Consider the following 22,582-nt stretch of genomic DNA (forward strand, 5'->3'; position numbering starts at 1 on the left):
GGTGTGGTGCTCATCTCCATTTCTAAGCCGAAGAGCCAGCGTTGTCCGTAGACACCTCCAAGGTCATGTGGCCAGCATGACTGCATGGAGCGCCGTTACCTTCCCGCCGGAGCGGTACCTATTGATCTACTCACATTTGCATGTTTTCGAACTGCTAGGTTGGCAGAAGCTAGGGCTGACAGCGGAAGCTCACGCTGCTCCCCGGAATCGAACCTGCGACCTTTCGATCCACAAGCTCAGCAGCTCAGTGCTTTTACCCACTGCGCCACCGGGGGCTCCATACCTCCAAACCCTGATTGTAGCCAGCTCAAAAGTGTGACAAACTCAGCCTTTAATCCTATATACAGATAATAGGGAGTGTATCTGACTGCAATGCATTGGGCTTATTCCAATGTCAAAGTTGGAGACAGGTGGGGCAGCATGTGCTATCAAAATCATTCCATGTTTTATAGAAAACTATTTTTTCTAAAAATGTGTAGAAATATTAAAATAGTTTTTGAGACCTTTTTTCAGAGTTAAGTTACTTCCCAATGAAACCTGAGAAATCTAAATAATCCATGAAAACAGAATAATGGAAAATATCACTTTTAACCAGGGTATTTTACTTCTATCTTTAGAACTAGTTCTAGTGATATATTGCATACCCTGCTCCTACATCCTGAACTCTAGCCTATCTTTTCCTCTGTATCAGTGGTTCTCAACCTGTGGGTTTCCAGATGTTTTGGCCTTCAACTCCCAGAAATCCTAACAGCTGGTAAACTGGCTGGGATTTCTGGGAGTTGTAGGCCAAAACACCTGGGGACCCACAGGTTGAGAACCACTGTTCTATATGCTCAATTTGAAAAAGGATTTCAACAGAACTTGCAGGACTGGGGAGGGATTTACTCTAAAATTTCCTCATATGTAAAAGTTGCAACCAATGGGAACTTCTACTATTGGTGGTCTTCAGAGGCTAGAAAGAGAAATATACATGTAGCCCTTGACAGCAAAAGAATAAGTATCCATCACCATTTCAAAAAGCCGCACCTGAAATGCAAGGCTAGCATTCTACAGTCAGGAATAAAACATGACATCAATGTCCCAAGACCCTTCACAGGCAGCAAGAATTGATCATGCAAGGGATGACCCCTTGCAACAAAAGCAAGAAGGAAATTCCTCTTGAAAAGGGACAGAACATATTTTGCATTCCCCATTACTGATGTTAGCCACCATTCACAAACAGTTCTACACATCTGTTCAAAGAAATCATTTAACTCAAGGAGCAATTTGTGCTGTCATATTACTGGTATATTCTTGTCTTATCCAATTCACATTCTTTTGCTCAAAGGCCAAGAAGAGTTACTTTAAATATAATTAAAATCTCACTTAAAAGGGCAATATAAGCATCTGTGATAGAGAGAATACTGCACATATGGTATCTTCTAAAATCAATGTGATGTTATGCTTTAGAATAGAAGGTCAATGGCAGAATTGTTATTGAGTTCCGCACATCTCTGAAAAAAGAATGAGACATTTATGCAACTGTGAGAGGTAAGGATTTATTGATAACGGATCATCAAGCTGCCTCTAGTGGTCTGTATCAGCATGAAAAAGGCCACTCTGTGTTTTAGCAGAGATGCTAGTAGATTTATTACCAGACCCCTACAGCCATAGCTCACTCCCTGAGCAAAGCAAGTTGACAAACTAGGACGTGGTCCATACATCACAGCTTGTCCTGTAGAATTTCATACTTCTGCAATATTTCACAAATGAAAACTAGGACATGAGAGGCCAAGCAACATCATAATATGGTCAAGATGGCAACGGCAATTTATTAATAAAAAAAACAGACCAGCTAGGACAGGTATCCTCAAACTTTTTAAACAGAGGGCCAAGTCACAGTCCCACAAACTGTTGGAGGGCCGGATTATAATTTTAAGAAAACATGAATGAATACCTATGCGCACACTGCACATATCTTATTTGTAGTGCAAAAACACTTTAAAACAATATAATAATTAAAACAAAGAGCAATTTTAACAAATATAAGCTTATTAGTATTTCAGTGGGAAGTATGGGCCTGCTTTTGGCTGAAGAGATAGGATTGTTGTTGTTGTTGTTGTGTGCTTTCAGGTCATTTCAGACTTAGGCTGACCCTGAGCAAGGGCCGGGTAAATGACCTTGGAGGGCCGTATCCGGCCCTCGGGCCGAGGAACCCTGAGCTAGGAGAAGGTGCTGCAGTTTACTTTTCCCAGAACTAACTGAAGGACAACATCTGTCCCCCCCCTTCACTGTTGAATTAACTGAATGTAGACTACGTTGACACTCTGAACTCAGTTTGCAGCAACTGAAGGTAATTTAGTAAAGTTAGCTGAGTATAATCTGGGACATTTTTAAAAGAAGCTGAAAATGAGATGACATAAGAGTAATTAGGAGTAATAAGCATTTAATCTGAGGAAGAATGTGGATTCAAGAAAACCAGTTCCTTGTGGAGCACCTACAGAGGCGCCCCAGGAACTAGCTGGAGGCTGGGACAGTGGCCACAAAGATCTGCTAATTGTGGATCAATCCAATTCAATAATTACCCCCTACTTTGGCTGGCAGGCTGTTCCAATAAGAAGCCATCCATCTGATGAGAATCAACTCTAGATAAAACCAGGGCAAAGCAAGAAAGGGAAAAGGAATGTTCTCATGGGAATGTTGTGTCTTCCTCTCCAGCAGAAGGAATTTGTTTACCTTCCCCCTGAATTGTATATTCATTTTCTCCTCCTGAATGCTTCAACACTAGTCCTTTCCTGTGTGGCAGGGGGTTGGAATAGATGGACCATGTGGTCACTTCCAACTCTATTATTCTATGATTCGATTATTCCTCAGAAGCGCTCCACATTTTGGTCCCAGACTCTTGCTCTAAGGCAGTGGTTTTCAACCTGGGGTCCCCAGATGTTTTTGGCCTACAACTCCCAGAAATCCCAGCCAGTTTACCAGCTGATAGGATTTCTGGGAGTTGAAGGCCAAAAACATCTGGGGACCCCAGGTCGAGAACCACTGCTCTAAGGTAAAGTAAAGGTAAAGGTTTCTCCTGACATTAGGTCTAGTTGTGTCCGAATCTGGGAAATGGTGCTCATCTCCATTTCTAAGCCGAAGAGCTGCTGTTGTCCATAGACACCTCCAAGGTCATGTGGCCAGCATGACTGCATGGAGTGCCAATATCTTCTGCAAGCGGTACCTATTTATCTACTCACATTTGCATGTTTTCGAACTGCGAGTTTGGCAGAATCTGGGGATAACAGTGGGAGTTCACCCTACTCCCCGGATTCGATCCATCAGTCTTTCGGTCAACAAGTTCAGCAGCTTCGCGGTTTAACCCGCGGCACCACCAGGTGTCCCCTGCTCTACATGGGATAGATGATTGGCTGCAGAAGATTTTATGGCCTGAACTGGAATATCAGATGAGGCTTTTTTAACACACTATTTATGGATATGCAGTTTTGGTGTATATACCACATTAGCCCAGTAAACAGAGGCCCAATAGCTGGGACCATTTACTGTGATTTAAAGAGGTGATCTCTCTTTCTTTCAACTAGCTGCATGAAATTTGACAGGCTATTTTTGAAAACCAAGGCTATTATCCTATAATTTTACATAGCATTTTAAAGCCAAAAGTCTACGAAGATAAACAGGAGCAAACTTTGCTGAAACTAGTGTAAACCCTAACCTCTGCCTCAATTGAATCTTCAACAAATTTTATCAAATTGTCATATGGTGGAGCAATTTTGAGAAATACTCAGAAAAATCTGAGAGTGGGGAAATGATTGTGAATATATGGCCTACTAGCCATCCCCTGCCATGCGTTGCAGTCTATGTATATGTGTGTGTGAATTTGTGTATATGTGTATACCCGTGTATTTGTGTGTACATGTGGTTTTGTGCATGTGTTGTATTTTTTTTGGCTTTTAAAGTCTCTTCTGCTGTGTTTTTCAGTGTTTTTATGAGTGATGGTCACTCATTGTATTGTGCCTAAATTTGGTGTAATTTCATCCAGTGGTTTTTGAGTTATGTTAATCCCACAAACGAACATTACATTTTATTTATATAGATGGGATGGGTTAAACCTTGTGCTGGCAGGACTGCTGACCAAAAGGTCGGCGGTTTGAATCTGGGGAGTGGGGTGAGCTCCTGTCTGTAGCTCCAGCCTCTCATGCGGGGATTTGAAAGAAGGCTCCCACAGGATGGTAAAACTTCCGGCGTCATCTGGGTAACATCCAGACATAATTTTTCACTAAGGTCCATAATTAGATGATTTTCAAGCTTGAAACATAAGACCGTGATACCAACTTTAATTTACTCAAAGTTGGTAAATCCTAAACTTTTTGGGGGAATGAGCACCTTTCTCTCAAAAAGGCAAGCAGATCCATCAGTTTCTGAAAATGTGTCGCAAATTATTTATGTCTCAATGGGCTAAAACTGCTGTAGGGCAAGTTCTTTCTTAGTATCTTAAAAAGTATAATTGCAGTTCTGTGTCTGTCAATACAGATATTCCGATGCTAGCAAGCTGACAAGCCCATCATAAAAAGCCTCTTAAAGAGTTCAATTGCTTCCGAAGGAATGCCCTATTTGCTTAGGCCATAATCTGTCATATTAAAAAGGCGTTCCTCAGGGGAGTCTTCCATCATTGCTTCTTTCACAAGCGTATGCATTTGTCAATGAGACAACGCAACACAGCATTGCTGCAATTTGAAATTATGCATCCTTATTTGAAAGAACTACTCAGCGTAGAAGACTTCTCTCCTTTGGAAATACCCCAAGGCATTGGTACAGTATGCTAGACATAAACATCAGCAAATATAAGATCTAGGGAGCTTTATAGAGAGATCACTGCATTTAATTAGAAACATATTTTTTATCATTATCCTGTTTTTTCCTTGAATTCCCTCAGTACCTTTCAGTTAAAATCACGCAGTGATAGAAAGAGGGAAGGCATATTAATAAGCTCAGGCATTAACTCTGCAGCTATTCAGGTTTTAGCACTCTTCTGCTCATGTCAGGACTGTCCTTGAAATCTTTCTGAGATAACAGTCAAGCTATATAGGCAATAACTGAATATCTTAGACTGGATCCTTCTAGTGTGAATGCTTTCTGAATAAATATAAATATCACCCTCTGAGGTTCAGAGGATCACCACAATTTCTTCCTTTGCATAACTGCAAATCCCTTATGGATTAATCAAAATTGTGACTACACTACTTTAATATCCTGAAATCTTTATCACTACAGAGCGGAATCTAATTTATCAAAAATATTTTTTCGGGTCAGGAGCGTCTTGAGAAACTGCAAGTTATTTCTGGTGAGAGAGAACTGGCTGTCTGCAGGGATGTTGCCCAGGGGATGCCCAGATGATTTACCATCCTGTGGGAGGCTTCTCTCATATCCCCACATGAGAAGCTGGAGCTGACAGACGGGAGATCACCCTGCTCCCTGGATTTGAACCACGGACCTTTTGGTAAGCAGTCCTACTTGCACAAGGGTTTAACCCATTGCACCACCAGCGACTCTTATCCCATGGCCCACTTTCATTCTTACCTTTTAAAAATCAGAAATCTAGAGTCCTTGCAGAGTTGTCTAGTGCTCATAATATTTTGAAAGCCATGGGAATGGCTAATGGCTTTTCCATTTAATCTCCATCTGGCTAAATGCGACAGAACCTATTTTGTCTCACTTTGATGTAGTTCAATCTGACCAAATTTCACAGTGCCTCTTTCTTGGGCCAGCATTTGTTAAATATGAAAGCTACAAAATCACATAATGCATATACTCCTTATAAAATATAAAAATAGTTAATAGATTGGAGGCAGTTAATTTTATTCGCTCCAAAAAAATTAAGATTATTGCTTTCATGTTATCACACAGTAGAAATCAACCACTGTTACTCAGTGAATAGTTATTGCAGAAACATAGGGAAAGGATAATTACACATTACTCAGACGATTTACCAAAATTAATTCTGTACATGAAAGAGCCTAACCTTTAATTCTTGCTGCCATATTTTTGTTGGGCTAGATTGAGCTGCCATATTTCAGAACATAAAGCTGTTTCACACTCCAAATAAACCAGTCTTTTTTAAATTAATGGGGAAAGAGGCTAAATATAAACTGTCCCTTTTCAAAGGAGGTGCACATGAGACCTGAAGCACAAATTGGTTGAAGCAACATGCTGACAAGTCAGTACCTGCCAAAAGTCCTGATGGGAGGGGAAAAGGTTAGGAAGAAAGGGAAGAAAGTGAGCAACTGTTTTGGTTACAAAAATAAAAATGAACAAATTACAGAGAACACATCATAGCAGGAGGAACCACAGAACAAAGGAACAACAAAAATCAATTAATGTTTCAGGAACGAGAAGGCTCCACACCTCAAAACCAAGAAATAATAGAAAGCAGAGAAGATCAGTAACATTTGGGAGTGATCTGCTAAAATGTAATGAATAGAGATTAGTAGTTACTAACAGCAGAAAAAAGAGAGAAGAGAAACTAGTGAAATGCTTCCAGTTTATGCCAATATCGCAGTATGATTAGCTGTTTGTTCGCAGAAACAAAAGAAATCTCCCCATAGTACCCCCATATTCTTGCAGTCCTCAACCTGATGCCCGCCAAATGCAAATGTTCCTGCTATAGACTACAGCTCCCAGAATTCCTATGGTAAAAAGATAAAGGTTTTCCCCTGACATTAAGTCCAGTCGTGCCTGACTCTGGGTGTTGGTGCTGTTCTCCATTTCTAAGCCAAAGAGCTGACATTGTCCACAGACAACTCCAAGGTCATGTGGTCAGCACGACGGCATGGAGCACCGTGTCATGTAATATGTTCTGCAGTTGATGGTGGTTGGTGATGGAAGGGTTGATGTAAGTATTAGTTCTAATGGGTTGAGTAATCTGTAAGTAAGAGTTCATGGGTGAAAGCAATTAAGAGTGGAGGTGTGCAAGAGGTAGGCTGCAGCTGGGTGTTTCTGGATATAAGTAGCAAGCCTTGGAAATGATCTTGGGGAGAAAAGTATTTGGTGGTGGATGCTGCTGGTTTTCCCCCAGGTCTCTGGATTTTTGGTATCCTGACTTGTCTCCTGAACTCTTAGAATCCTGGAACCTTGGATCTTTGGACTGGCTGTTGGCTACGGTAGACTTATTGAATTCTCGGCGTTTGACCACTGGACTGGACCTTTGACTACGGCGTTATCTTGAACCTGCAACAGTGTTTGCTATTTTTGTTTATTCTGTGGCTGAGTGCTATCTTTGTGTTTTATATTTTGGACAATTCAAACAGCCAGAAAGTAAATGCTGTTTTAATTAAATTGTTTTATGCAAACTGGGTTTTCGTTTGGTTCATCTCTGCCTCTGAATAAGGCAGAGCCCTGACAGCATGACACACTGTTACCTTCCTGCCAGAGCAGTACCTATTGATCTACTCACATCTGCATGTTTTTGAACTGCATAACTTCCCTGGATCTAGACACTATACTCCCATTGATGCAGGCCAAAATCTCTTTGGCTTTTTTTGCCGCCACATCACACTGTTAGCTCATGTTTAACTTGTTGTCCATGAGGACTCCAAGATCTTTTCCACATGTACTGCTCTAAATTGGCAGAAGCAGGGGCTAACAGCGGAAGCTCACATCGCTCTCCGGATTCGAACTTGTGATCTTTCGATCAACAAGCTCACCAGCTCAGCAGTTTAACCCACTGTGCCACTGGGAGCTGCAGAATTCCTAAGAGGACATTAAATGTCTTCCACTGAATATATAAGGTTAGGTTATTTGAAGGCCGTAGCTTTCCCAAGCTCTGGCTGGAGTTCAAATCTAATCATTTGCAGTTAGCACAGCCCATTTTACTTCAGCTGCTAATAATGGGTATTCCAGTTCAACACATGATTTGGGGAGACTGCTATATTCCATGCATAAAACTTAACGACTAATTTAATTATCTTTAAAGAGACGTCTACCCTGATGGGCAACACCTGGATTATGACTAAAGCATAACAAAATTAAACACTGCTTTTAAAGATTAATGGCTAGCCCCAGGTTGAAATCTGAGATGGATATAAACCACAGACTACAGTCTGAGTTCTCTTGCAAAAGAAGCTTATTGGAAACTAATACAACACACTTACATTCTGGGTTTGGGTTTCCCACACCCTACAAAACATAGCACGAGAAGATATCCCAATAAAGCAGGATAATTTAATGAATAATAAAATAAAAATATGGGAATAATATGATGTACGGACTGTGCACAAGGAAATACAGAAAATTCAGTGTATGCTCTGTTATGAAAAACTTTTCATCTGAATTCTCTTTCAGATTAAGTTCTTGACAGTTTGAGTTTTCTGTTAGGCAGCAGCAGTATAGAACAATACATATGGAAAGAATCACCTTACACAGTACTACAGGTAATATAAAAGTTTTGAAATGGTTTAGCAGAGTGAGTTCATATTCTCAGAACAGATTCAGTCAGTCTTCTAACGTGAAACTAAGCTATATGTAAAATGTACATAAAATAAAACAGATCTGGAACATGATTCACATTTCCCGACAACCAGTCGCAGACAAAATTATAATAACAATTTAAGGAAACTCATTTCTGGCATATTAAAAGAATGTTAACAAGACCTGATGTGCTAATCTTTCTGAGTGATATCATAAATCTGTACTGCCTCCTCAACAGAACTCAGCGTTATTATTCCAAAACAATAAACATTTGAGACTTAGGTCCCTTCAACACAGCCATATAACCCAGAATATCAAGAGAGATAATCTACAATATCTGCTTTGAACTGAGGGCCCTTCCACACATTCCTATATCCCAGGATATCAAGGCAGAAAATCCCACAATATCTGATTTGAACTGGGTTATCTGAGTCCACGCTCATATAATGTGGGATTTTATGGTTAGTCCAGTCACTTCAAGGATACCATCCATCCATCTTGCCCTTGGTCGGCCCCTCTTCCTTTTTCCTTCCATTTTCCCCAGCATAATTGTCTTCTCTAAGCTTTCCTGTCTTCTCATTATGTTGCCAAAGTACTTCACCTTTTCCTCTAATATCCTTCCCTCCAGTGAGCAGTTGGGCTTTATTTCCTGAAGCATGGACTGGTTGGATCTTCTCACGGTCCAAGGCACTCTCAGAACTTTCCTCCAACACCACAGTTCAAAAGCATCTATCCTCCTTCGCTCAGCCTTCCCTATGATCCAGCTCTCACATCCATAGGTGACTACAGGGGATACGATTTCTTTTGTCGAAGGCTTTCATCGCCGGAATCACTGGGTTGTTGTAGATTTTTTCGGGCTATATGGCCATGTTCTAGAGTTCACTACCTCTGAGGATGCTTGCCATAGATTCAGGAGAAACGTCAGGAGAGAATGCCTCTAGAACAGTGGTTCTCAACCTGGGGTCCCCAGATGTTTTGGGCCTACAACTCCCAGAAATCCCAGCCAGTTTACCAGCTGTTAGGATTTCTGGGAGTTGAAGGCCAAAAACATCTGGGGACCCCAGGTTGAGAACCACTGCTCTAGAACATGGCCATATAGCCCGAAAAAACATACAACAACCCTACAATTGCTTTTACTATGCAGATCTTCATTGCCAATGTGATGTCTCTACTCTTCACTATTTTATCAAGATTTATTTACTATATTTATATATTTATTTACTGCCATATAATCCAGTTCAAAGCAGATAATGTGGGTTTTTATGCAGCTGTGTGGAAGGGGCCTTAATATTCTTTTTTACAGGAAGGCCAAGAAAAAAAATGAGATTCTGCAAGACAGTATATGGCCATGTAAAAAGGTTTCGTAGCCAATTCTCCTACAACCTTCTCATGAGAGAGAAAAATGATAGCAGCTTCATCACAACCTCCATCACTGCCATCATTCAACCTCCTTTTGCTACTGTCACATTAAAAGAGTCTATCCTCCCAGCCAGCTGGACTGGAGGAGAGGGTGGGTGGCAATGATATTCCATTTGGGCAATGAGCAGAACGAACTAAAGTGTAAAAAGCAACAATAACAACAAAAGATTCATTGCAGTCAACTACAATGCTGACCATTTGGGTTAGGCACTGGGTTGAAACCTCCTCTTCCATGTAGGCTTATGGGAAGTCAACTGCTCTCCAGAATAAGCAGACTAGGCCTGCATCAGTGGGAATGACAGAGGCCATTTTCTGTGAGCTCTTTAAAACACATCAGCATTATTGTATTCCATTAAAATGAAAGGTCAGCCAATAAAAAGTCAAAGCAATAAGGCAGTAAGCAAATTTCTTTCTCCCTAAGGTAATTACTTGATGAGGTATAGAAGTGAACAAGGAGGTAAACCCAACTTGGAAATCTGCACCTCATTTTCAAATATAGCGTCATATTTCTAGTAGAGGCTTAAACACAGTGTGAAGGAGCCATGTGATTATAGTTATTGATACCCAACAAGAAAAGTTGTAATCTTCTCATTTCAGCTTTTGAGAAGCTGAGCTATTTTACACATTGCATTTTTGAAGTAGGGGGAAAAACAGTGAATAATGAAAATAAGTTTTTCTTAAATAATTTTTGTTGCAAATACATATGCAAAAGCTTAGGCTGAGTAGGAAAAATATTGCTGGTAAAGAAGTCTGGAGAATAAGAGTAAAGAACAGTGTTTTTCAAAAAATTAAGTATGATCTTGTTCATCCAGTATTAGTGCAATGCAAGACAAGTAGACGGAGGCTGTTTAGTATGGTATTTTTTTCCCATTCACCATAGGATTAAAAAAAATTAAATCCCGACAAGCTCTGCTATAAAACCTACAAAGCTTTGTTAAAATAATATATCGTCTTATAAGAGAGACTATACATTCCACAAGTAGCTAAAATAACAATTGGCATGCAATAAGAATTTAAAGACTCTCACCTTTCCATCGTAGCGTTTTACCACAAACTGATCAAGACCTAGGTCTGAAAGGAAGAACAAGGACAGCAAATTAGATTGCTTAACTAATATGACATTGAGGCTGGATATAGACTGCCATATAATACAGATTATCAGATCAGACAAACTACATTATCTATTTTAAACTGGATTATATTTATTTTATTTATTTACTATATTTATATCCCATTCTTCTCACCCTGAAGGGTACTCAGAGCGGCTTACATAATTTGGATCCTAGTTACGTTGTCCCTTTAAAAGGCAATTTCTGAAACGTCCGAGGCCAATTTCCCAATGAGGTGCTAAATGGCGAGGAGATGGAAATACAACAGATTTTGTTTGCAAATCGAGACCTGTGAGTAGCACCAGTGAAAGAAAGCGCCACACTGGATGAAGCTTCTCATGAGGTTTTTATAGGATTGGCAAGTACATTTTCACACCTTCAAACATTTCTCCTTACATGCCTCTCTTTCTCTTTTCCCTTTCATCCTGTACATATGATACTCTGGTTAATTGTTTATCAAAATAATTCAAGTAAGCAATTTCCCCACAATTTCCCAATTACAAATCATTCAATCTATCAAACATCATTTGGACTTCCTGGGTCCTGTTTGAAATTTTCCTCCTTCCTTTGAGGCTCCCATTTGGTTCAATCCATCAAAACACCATTCCTGTTTGAATTATCTTACATCTGAGACTGTTGCTTCTCCCTGATGTTTATTACCCTGCCCCGTCTGTTTAAGCTTCCTGGCTTGAGATTTCCCATGCAGACCCTTCAATTGATTTCTATTGCATAACGAAGAATGGCTATGTATTGTTCCCTTACAGCTTCCATGTGGTGGTGTTTTATTGCCCTGTTTATGTGAGCCTTTTTCATGTATGTTTCTCATGGCAAACTCTTCTATTGATCTCTTCTATGTGAAAAGACCGAGACTATTTATTAATCAAACCTATACTTCATACTATTGCTTTTATTAATCAAATTAGGTCCTTGTCCCCTTCAAAACAGTGACAAAGAAAGAAAGGAACAGCAATGAATGAGTTCACTGTCATAAATATTATTTTGGAAGACATTAGAAATTAAGGAATATGTTAGAAAAGTTTGATTGCAAATTGTTCGGCATACACTGAAATTTTTTTAAAAGGTTAAATCATGTAAGAAGCAGAAATATAGATAAATAGGATTTTAAAAATATGGTTCGGTAAAAGAAACGGCAATGAATGAAAATTGTATGACAATTTGGAAACCATTTTGTGAGAGCATCTTTATTAAGAGTATGGACGAAATATAAGAAATACTTTTATGATAGGACACCATTATGGGTCTCACCGATGGAGGCCCATCAAAGAAGATTGTTAGGCTGGAGAGCGTGGCCAACATATAAAGACATTTTAGTAAGAAATACTATTGAGATTAAATCTTACCAGCAAATAAAAGAAACAAATGTGAACATGTCATGGCTACATTACCTGCAAATGAAAGAATATATTAAACAAGATAATAAGATGGGTTTTGCCTGGGAAGAAACAATTTGGGACAAGATTTTGAAGATGAAGAAAAAAGTAATCTCAAGTCATTTATAATACACTTTTAACTTGGTTAACGGAATGTGAACAGGTTAAACCATGTATGATAAAATGGGCAGAGAATATAAGAAGACCTATCCAATTTAGAGAGTGGGAGCAGATGTGGAACAATAAGTTAAAATATGTTTATGCGACAGATTTAAAGGAAAACTGGATAAAAATGTTCCACAGATGGCTCTTAAAAATAAAAACTCTTCTGATAAATGTTGGAAAGGTTGTCATCAGACAGGTACCTTTTATCATATGTGGTGGACATGTAAAGAAATAGTGAAATATTGGTCAATGGTACACGAAGAAACACAAAAAATCCTGAAGAAAGTATTCAAGAAGAAACCAGAATATTATCTATTAGGTTTTACAGATTTAGAAATACAATTAGATGAAAATGAAGACAGATTATTTACATATCTTACGACGGCAGCGAGAATATCTTTGGCAAAACTTTGGAAACAGGACAGTATCCCTACCATAGAAGAATGGTTAGGGAAAATTAGAGAAATAAGAGAGATGGATGAACTAACTTTTTTAAAAAAAATACCGGGAATCCGATAAAGAGGACAGATTGGACACTCTTTGATGACTATGAGAAAGAAAGAAGCAAGTAAGAGGAAAAAATTTTGTGGAAGCAACGGAAACATTTTTCTTTTCGGAGATGCAACACATGATGAGGAGATGGAAGTCAACTCTTTTTTAATTTTTGTTTTTATTTTTCTGTTTTGTTTTTTTTAATTGGAGAGGGGTGTGGTGTTTTTTTCTTTTTCTTTTTTTAACGTTTCCTACTTCTAAATATTCACCCTCTTTCACTGTAATCTTTTTATAATATTTCAATAAAAAAAACTTTAAAAAAAGAAAATTGTATGACAATGACAGGTACTGACAATAGTTAGATACAGTTTTCTCCGAATTATGACTCTTCTATGTGTGTTTTTGTTATTGTTTTTTTAAGAGCATATAGAAAATGAGTTACTGAAGGAGATCTTAAATAATGCCATGGCATCTTATTACTCAGACAGTAAGATGAAAGGAATGAGGGTGGGAAAACAGCCTTTGATCATTGAGGCAAAGAATATATCATCACCACCTGTTTACGAGTAAAAATGATAAAATGCTTCACATTTATTCGGAAGTTCATAATAGTCAAGGTGCAGAAAATGGAGTTATTAATCAATTCAGAATATCTATTAGACTCTCCCAAGCCAAAGCAATATACCTCCATGGTCATCAATTTTAAAATCCAAAAGCAAAGTTATAAATTTGTCAAACAGCATACTGGATTTGTAGATTTTATATTAACGAGCAACCATCTGAACAGATTTTGGGGAAGGGTACTTGACAGAAGACTTTTAATCCCCTTTATAGCCAATGGCACAAATTTAAGCACATGCTTAACTTTCTCCTCTCAAGGTCAATGAGACCTGAAAGTGCTTAACTCTGGCTTGGGAAGTCACTATAAATTTGTATTAAATCCATGCACACCTCTAACCACAACTGGCATCAAATAAACCCATTCTCTAGATTCATGGCACTCAACAAAGTAATATCAGAGATAACTGTCAACAATTATATTTGGGGCTGAAATTTGGGGGCACATCCATTTGGCCAAGATCGAAGCCTTCCAAGCTAAGCAGCTTCGCACCCTCCTGGGCCTTTCCAGATCAATGCTGATGGCGGCAGTAAGGGCGGAGCTAGGAATGCTCCCAGTAAAAGCTCAAATCTTAATGAGACAGTTTAATTACTTGTTAAAAGTAAACTGTATGGATCCCAGTTATAAGGAAATCTGGGGAAAACTATACCAGCCAATTGCCATTAATTATAAGGAACTTAGCAGGGAAAGGAACAGGGTTTTTTTAAATAGTGAACCCCACAAGCTGCCAACCAAATTATATAAAGGTGCAGGGGAATTTTTGAAACAGGAAATAGGCAACTGGGAGATCATGAAACTGTTTCTTCAACTGTTTTCACTGCCACCTTTTTGTTTGGTATTAAGGCTGAGTTGTATGTGAAGAGTATACTTCGTAACACCCTTTTGTGTTACAATAGTGTTTGTTTTATTTAGAGGGTTTAACTTACAATGATGTTCACACAGAGGTTGTTATAGAGTGTTAACAATAAATAAAACGTTTATTTAACAGGCTTAAACTTCTTCTGGTACAACTGCATAGTGGTTTCAGTAAGTTACTGGTACATAAGCTTCTGGTTACGTTTGACGTACAATTCTTAGGCAGGTTCTCTGTTCAAATCTTGATGTTAACAAAACAGGAAATTATCTCAGGAAATTAATCGCTGATAATAATTCCAAACAAATTCCCCCTTTCTTGGAACCTAGCCAATAACCTTTGGCCTAGCCTTCCTCAGGGACAAAGAACAGAGCACAAGCAAGGTCCTGTTCCACTATCTGTAATCCTAGCTAATTTCTCTAGGTCTTTAATACCACAAAAGATTAACCCAGCTCTCCTATCTAACACCAACCAACTGTTATCACCAACTGACAAAACTCCCAACGGTCAAATTCCAACTGCCAACTCAAGCCTCAGTTCAAAAGGTACATGTTTTTTCTTTTTGAATGCTAGGCTCTGACCCCTATTTTCTAACCAATCCTGGTCGTCTAATCTCTGTTTCCTGGATTAGGACACGCCCCCTCTAGAAAACCCTTAGCTAAGATGGCATCTCCTTGTTTCCCTATCCTAAGATGGCTGCCAGGGCTTCGCCAGGCCCACATTCTAGCTGCTTAAGGTAAGGAGTTCTTTACACCAGTAGACTTCCTCGCCTATATCTAGAGCATCAAGTCCAGCGTGACCAGAAGTCATTGTGGCTGGTGGCTCTGAATGATGAATTGGCTGGAATCAGCCTGTCTTTGCAATTTCTGGGTGCTCTGGGTCCTGGGGCATGGCAAGAGCTCATGCAGCACACTCAAGATGTCTATGCTCAGCTGGACCTAGAGAGTATAGGTAGGTCTTCTACCACAAGGTTTTTAGCTTCCCACAAAAGGAATATTCATTTAGATCACTATCTAATTATTCCACTTCCTCTACCCTTAAGAAGAATATATACTAGGGCTAGGTTTGAACAACTCGGTATTATGATGCAAACCGGACGGTACTGTAACATCCCAAGAAGTGAGAGATTCTGTGTATGGGGAGAACAAACTGGAAGATATTGAACATTTCTTAATTGACTATCCAGCATACACTGAATTGTGAGACAGATATTTACATCCAATATTATCCAACTGCAGGTCCCCCAACAGAAATGATCTTCTGACATCCCTCTTGCGAGGACAGGAAAGATCCAGCATAATCAGAGTAAGCCTTTTTATTCTGAAAGCTATCAAGAAAAGAGCAGATTTCCTGAAAGAAGAACCAGGAAAACAAGACTGACTGTAAATAGAAGGTCAGCTGCTGTCCTCCTTTTTGCCTTGTTTTTTACTCGTGTTCTAATTTGAAATGATCATATGATTGGTCAAATAAATTATTATTATTATTATTATTATTATTATTATTATATCAGTGATAAGTACTCCAAAGAGTTTATGCTTGATTATTTTGGTTGCACATCTTAGGTTTAGTTAAGACAAATGAATCTGCTTGAATCTGCTCAGTAAATTCAGCAAGAAACTGGATAACATTATTATGTAGAATATCTGCAAACTAAACTTTCTGAGTGCTAGTTTTCATGCAGTCAGAACAGCATACCATCTTATACACAAGAGAAGGTACTGGCATGTTTGGGGGAAGTCCATGAAATACAGAAGTACTAAAAATGTTTAGAAAAAAAATCTGAAAGAGCAAAAAAGTCCCTCTCCTCCAACAAGTAAGGACTGGATATGCTCCATATATGCATCATGTTGACTGATTGTTGTGACAAAAGGAATAGAGTGGAATGCCATTGTAAAGAAGCGTTAATCCCACCGCTTGTCAACAAAAATGTAAAGAAGCAGCGCTAATCTCACTAGATGCCACCAAAAATTATGTGAGGAAGCATTAATCTTCTTTAATGCCACCAATATTCTGTGAGGAACCTTCTTTTAAATATCTATTAAGCTGCCACCAATATGTTTAGAGACGCTGGTTTATGTCTCTGTTTATCTTTAGTTGGGTTGTGAGGTGATTTTGGTAGTGTGGAATGCACCAAGCATAACAGCAATGGAGGAGGCAGGTTTGAAATAAAAAGAGAACAAGTTTTATTGTTAACAGAACGTAATTGTTTCAGTTTTGAGAGTTTGAACTTGGCACAAGGCTTGATGTTACAAAATGGCTGGTTTGAGATACTTTCAGGCTTCTGAATGTTACAAATCTACAAACTCCTTCTTTAGTGAAGTGCTTATACTATTCCAGAGTTCCCTATTGTGAATGTCCACACTGTTTGCCCTATACTCGGAACAAACCACTGATCACCAGTCTTTCCTTACTGGCGATCCTTAAAACCCCCTCTGTTAGATTCTTTAACCTAAGTAATCTAACAAGGTAACACCTTCAGCTCTCTTGCTGAAGAAATATTCACAAATTCTAAGAACTGCTGAATTCTCACAGCTTCACAACAGAGCCCTAACTAACTGGCTCTGCTCTTCTCCGGGTCTCCTCCACCGGACTAAACTACTTTCCCCAGAGTCCTTTCTTGACTCTGCTATTTCCCAGAGCCCTTAACTGGCTCTGCTCTTCTCCGGGTCTCCTCCACCGGACTGGAGCTTAACTGCCACACTCCAACCTTTTTCTCCTTAAGCTCCGCCCACCTCCTCTTCTGCCTTGTCTTGTCACCATGGCAACCTATCCCTCACAGCTAGGCCATGGCAATAAATGTAATACATAAATGCAGTTTAAACACAGTACATTAAACACTCTATAATAAACATTATAAATAACACTTTATAATGAACACATCTCTACACCTTCCTCCCCAGAAATATTATTTTTGTATATTTCTTAATCCTAGAATAGCAAAAATAATCTCACATATCATTTAACAATAAATATACATATACATCAATTCTGAAAGGGAAACGCATCATAGTTAGGTACATTTCAACTATACATATATACAAACCTTTAACCTATGGAATTCTAGTATCATCTATGGATGTGGTATCAAAGTCTCACATTTTTATACTTATACATATATTCGTAAATATCTATTGCCTATTGTAAAACATATATACCTACCACACTTTATTATAATGGGATTATATCTTATATCTATGGTATGAAACATATACAGTTCACCACTGTAATAACATCATATATTTTATAAGTCTATAATAAAACAGTATACCCATTTTGTTTAAATATTACACTATACTATTTTATACTATATTACACTACCTTACACATACATTAGATTTTAAAAGCTAAATCCTTTTCCATGGAATCAGTATTGATGAAACACCTTCCAATGAAACTAACAGGCTAACACTAAACCTATATCTATATAGCTTACCTGAATAAAACTATCCTTGTCTAAATGTGTTTCTATCCCATTAACATATATAATTGACTTTCTACCTAGTCTGGTCAATTTATAAGACATTTATCTATTTACCATACCACAACTTTTTTCCATACATATGGTCCCACTTTGTTAATAGCCCACACAATAGTTAAACTCCCACATTTGATCATTGACATGTCTTAGTGTCCAATGTCCCATGGTTCAAACACAACCTCGGTTGTATTGGACCAACTGTCCACAGCAATGTCTCTTTATGATGATCTTTTAGCTTCTTTCTTCCACTTCTTCGTTTCTTCTTTTTAGGTTTCTTCTTTTGTCTGACCTTCCAATTATCAGGAACAGTTCTGTTTCCATCGATTTTCAGGGCTTGAACAATGGCTTGCTTCCGTGAAGCATCAGGTTGTGGTGAATAATCTGGAATTCCTCGAGCATCTTTTCTTAGCACTGAAGAGAACTCACTGTCCTTGGAAGAACGAACACGAATATTGTCCTTCTTCATGGCAAGCTCATCACTGCTATCTGGACAAACTTCCAAAGCTAGAAATTGCAGCTTTTTCTTTTTATCATCACCAATATAGTCTGTGTATATTAGTTTACTTGTCAGTCTATCAGCTTGGCTTTTATTCTCTCTTTCCTCTCCATTCAAGGTTAAAGGAGATCTCTCTTCCGACACATGGCCAAATCTTCTTTTTCTGTTTACTTTCTCTTCAGATGTATGGATCTTTGTTTCACAGAAGACCCCTGGATATTCTGAACTCGCATCAGCTTCTACTGTTACATCCAGAGTTTGTTTTCCTTTAGCTCTCTCTTTTACTTTTATTTTATTGTCTTTGTCAAAAAGTTCGGCTGAGGTAATTTCTTTATGTGGAGCTGAAGGAAATACATCTTTTAAGGTCAAGGATTCCTCTTTCTCCTCAGAGTTTATCACTTGTCTTTCCAGACCTATTGTTTCTATACTCTCTTCACTGGCTCTCAAACAATCAGCCACTGGAATCGGCTCTGCTGCAGGGCTTGTTCCTCGCTTGCATGGTCTCTTCTGGCTGTACACTTCTGACTTTATATTTGGAACACCATCTTCAGCAATAAATCTACAGGGTTGTTCTTTTGCTCTTTGTTCCTGTTGAATTTCTTTGACTCCTCCTGTCTTCTTAATAAGCTCAGCAACCGTAGTGCTAGATTCTGGCTTCTCGTCCCCATCTTGTTGTATGGCAAAACACAGGGCTTTCTGTTCAGGGCTTTCATTGTTACATTCTTTCTCCCCATACGCCATCTTACAGTATTTAATCTCTTCAGCCAAATCATTTCCAATTAAACATTGATATGGTATGTCAGGACTGACTGCAAAATCCCACACACCCTTCCATCCTTTATATTCTATTGGCAAGGTCACCACGGGTGTCGGGATCGCGGGACCTAAACCTTTTAATCTTACTTCAGAGGTTGGCTGTTGAAATTTCTGAGGTATTATTTCAGGGTGCGCGATGCATATTTCGGAACCTGTATCTCTGAGTGCTTTCCTGTCTTTGTGATCAATATAAATGGTTTCTAAATAGTCCTTAGATGGGCTGCCTGACAGGATAAACAGACATTGTTTCTCTTGAGGCTCTGAGCTTGAACTCTCCTTTGAAACAGTATCTGCTTCTGCCCTTGGTGTTTCTTTCATTTTATTCACAAAGAGGGTTGTTTTCTCTTTCCTTAACAAGGGACATTGATATTTTAAATGATTACATTCTCCACATAGATAGCACCGTCGTTTTACCTCAGGAGCAGTTGGTCTTATTACACTCTGCCTCCTACAGGTGGTGTCTTCTAAGTCAGCACCCTTTTCTTGCTGTGGGCGCTTTTGTTGTGAATAAAATGGCTGCCTGTTTGTTCTTTTGTCCCCTGGCAGATCTTCCCTTTTAAATCCTTCTTTCAAGGTTGTTATTTGATCTGCCATACCCGCTGCCTCTACAATCGTGGATGGCTTGCGATCTTGAATCACCCAACGAATTTCATAAGGAACTAATTGGAAAAATTGTTCCAATTTCAAAAGTTCCCTCAGCTGTTGATAATCTTCTACCTCAGACGTCTTTATCCAACTATCGAACAGTTGAGACAATCTAGAGGCCACCTGAGCAAAACTTTGTGTTTTATCTTTCTTCAACGTCCTGAACTTAAATCTATAATATTCAGGAGTCAATCTATATTCCTGTTGAACCTGTTTCTTAAACAGATCATAGTCTCTACAAGACTCCTCCGGCATCTGTCCATAAATCTGCAAAAGTTTCCCACTTATCTGTGGCCTAAGGTATGTCATCCATTTTTCCTTAGCCACTCCAAAATCACGACAACATCTTTCAAAAGATATTAGGAATTTCTCTGGACAATCCTCCTTGGTATATTTTGGGAATTTCTTCATCAAATCTGGGGTATCCCCTCCAGATCTCCCTTCCTGAACATCACTGGATGTTTGAGATAAAGCTAATCTTTGCTTTTCTAGCTCAAACTCCATTCTCTTCAATTCTAACTCGCGTTCCACTTCTCTCTCTCTTTGTCTTTCTTCAAATTCTCTTTCCCTTTGTTTTTCTTCAAATTCTCTTTGTTTCGCCTCTCTCTCCATCTCCAACTCTCTTTGTTTTTCTTCAAATTCTCTTTGTTTCGCCTCTCTCTCCATCTCCAATCGTTTCATCTCTAATTTGTACTTAAGAGCCATTTCTGTCATAGGCACTGGCTCTGTCTCTGCCTCAGAGCTTGAACTTTCTTCTTGGTCTCCCTCTCTTTCTTCAGCCAGCTTTCTCTGTCGCCTGGTAGCCATTTTTCAGCAACTTTTACCTCACAACTTATTTTAAAATTAAACTTAAGGCACTCGATTAGTTGTTACACGAATCCCGTCGTCTGCCACCAAAAATGTAAAGAAGCGTTAATCCCACCGCTTGTCAACAAAAATGTAAAGAAGCAGCGCTAATCTCACTAGATGCCACCAAAAATTATGTGAGGAAGCATTAATCTTCTTTAATGCCACCAATATTCTGTGAGGAACCTTCTTTTAAATATCTATTAAGCTGCCACCAATATGTTTAGAGACGCTGGTTTATGTCTCTGTTTATCTTTAGTTGGGTTGTGAGGTGATTTTGGTAGTGTGGAATGCACCAAGCATAACAGCAATGGAGGAGGCAGGTTTGAAATAAAAAGAGAACAAGTTTTATTGTTAACAGAACGTAATTGTTTCAGTTTTGAGAGTTTGAACTTGGCACAAGGCTTGATGTTACAAAATGGCTGGTTTGAGATACTTTCAGGCTTCTGAATGTTACAAATCTACAAACTCCTTCTTTAGTGAAGTGCTTATACTATTCCAGAGTTCCCTATTGTGAATGTCCACACTGTTTGCCCTATACTCGGAACAAACCACTGATCACCAGTCTTTCCTTACTGGCGATCCTTAAAACCCCCTCTGTTAGATTCTTTAACCTAAGTAATCTAACAAGGCAACACCTTCAGCTCTCTTGCTGAAGAAATATTCACAAATTCTAAGAACTGCTGAATTCTCACAGCTTCACAACAGAGCCCTAACTAACTGGCTCTGCTCTTCTCCGGGTCTCCTCCACCGGACTAAACTACTTTCCCCAGAGTCCTTTCTTGACTCTGCTATTTCCCAGAGCCCTTAACTGGCTCTGCTCTTCTCCGGGTCTCCTCCACCGGACTGGAGCTTAACTGCCACACTCCAACCTTTTTCTCCTTAAGCTCCGCCCACCTCCTCTTCTGCCTTGTCTTGTCACCATGGCAACTTATCCCTCACAGCTAGGCCATGGCAATAAATGTAATACATAAATGCAGTTTAAACACAGTACATTAAACACTCTATAATAAACATTATAAATAACACTTTATAATGAACACATCTCTACACCATATTCTCAGCAGGAGTGCAATACTTTGTTGCAGATCTCAGATAATGAGTATATCTGCTTGGATATTATTGCATTTCAACACCACATTGAACAATAAGAGTAATTAGAAAAGCAAGGAAGTGATTATCATAAAGCTCTATATATTCTGAGAAGTACTACATTTCTATATTTTACTGCCAAATGAGTTCGTCGAAATATCAATTTACAAAACATCTACTTTTGCCAAAGAGATGTTGACATAGCTTTTAATAGAAGTATACTAAAAAAAAATTTCCAAAGCAGGACACATAATTAACACACTGTACTTTCATTATCTATACGCATAATAAAAGTGAAAATGTGTATGTGTGTTTGTGGTGGAAGTTTCCACTTACACAGAAAGCCTCCAGTCTCCACAAACAGGCTTCTCAGCACTTGGAACTATAGCCAGTTTGTGGAGACCGGAGGCTTTCTGTGTAAGTGGATACTTCCACCACAAACACACATACACATGGCACTCCCTCCATTGACATTGCAGGTTACAGCAAACGCTGTGAACATGTAGCCAAACCCCTATCAATGTCCTCCCCAAACACCAAACACCCAAGGAATGCTCTCATTCAGGGATCATTTCAATCTACATATTCTGGTTCTTTCTCCTGAATGGACACCCCAGGGTTCCTTTCTCTCTCCATATTTGCATGGCCTTGCCCACTTAAATCTTTCCTACTCATTCCTATGGCGCACAGCAAACAGGAATAGATTGCCATCTGAA

The 22,582-nt window shown here is 39.0% G+C and overlaps 1 protein-coding gene and 1 long non-coding RNA gene across 2 annotated transcripts in view; one reads left to right on the forward strand and one right to left on the reverse strand.

Annotated features, from left to right (window-relative positions):
• MICU1 (mitochondrial calcium uptake 1) overlaps nucleotides 1-22,582 on the reverse strand; it is a 281,117-nt gene that overhangs the window by 157,939 nt on the left and 100,596 nt on the right. Inside the window, exon 5 of the mRNA XM_060768821.2 lies at nucleotides 10,892-10,935. Coding sequence (XP_060624804.2) covers nucleotides 10,892-10,935 — 44 coding nt within the window. The remainder of the gene's footprint in view (nucleotides 1-10,891; nucleotides 10,936-22,582) is intronic.
• LOC132771150 (uncharacterized) lies at nucleotides 4,693-7,265 on the forward strand. Its single transcript, XR_009631051.2, has 3 exons — nucleotides 4,693-4,791; nucleotides 5,293-5,479; nucleotides 7,099-7,265. It is a non-coding gene; the product is annotated as an uncharacterized lncRNA (long non-coding RNA).

This window comes from Anolis sagrei, chromosome 3 (genome assembly GCF_037176765.1).
Source record: "Anolis sagrei isolate rAnoSag1 chromosome 3, rAnoSag1.mat, whole genome shotgun sequence".
NCBI lineage: Eukaryota > Metazoa > Chordata > Lepidosauria > Squamata > Dactyloidae > Anolis > Anolis sagrei.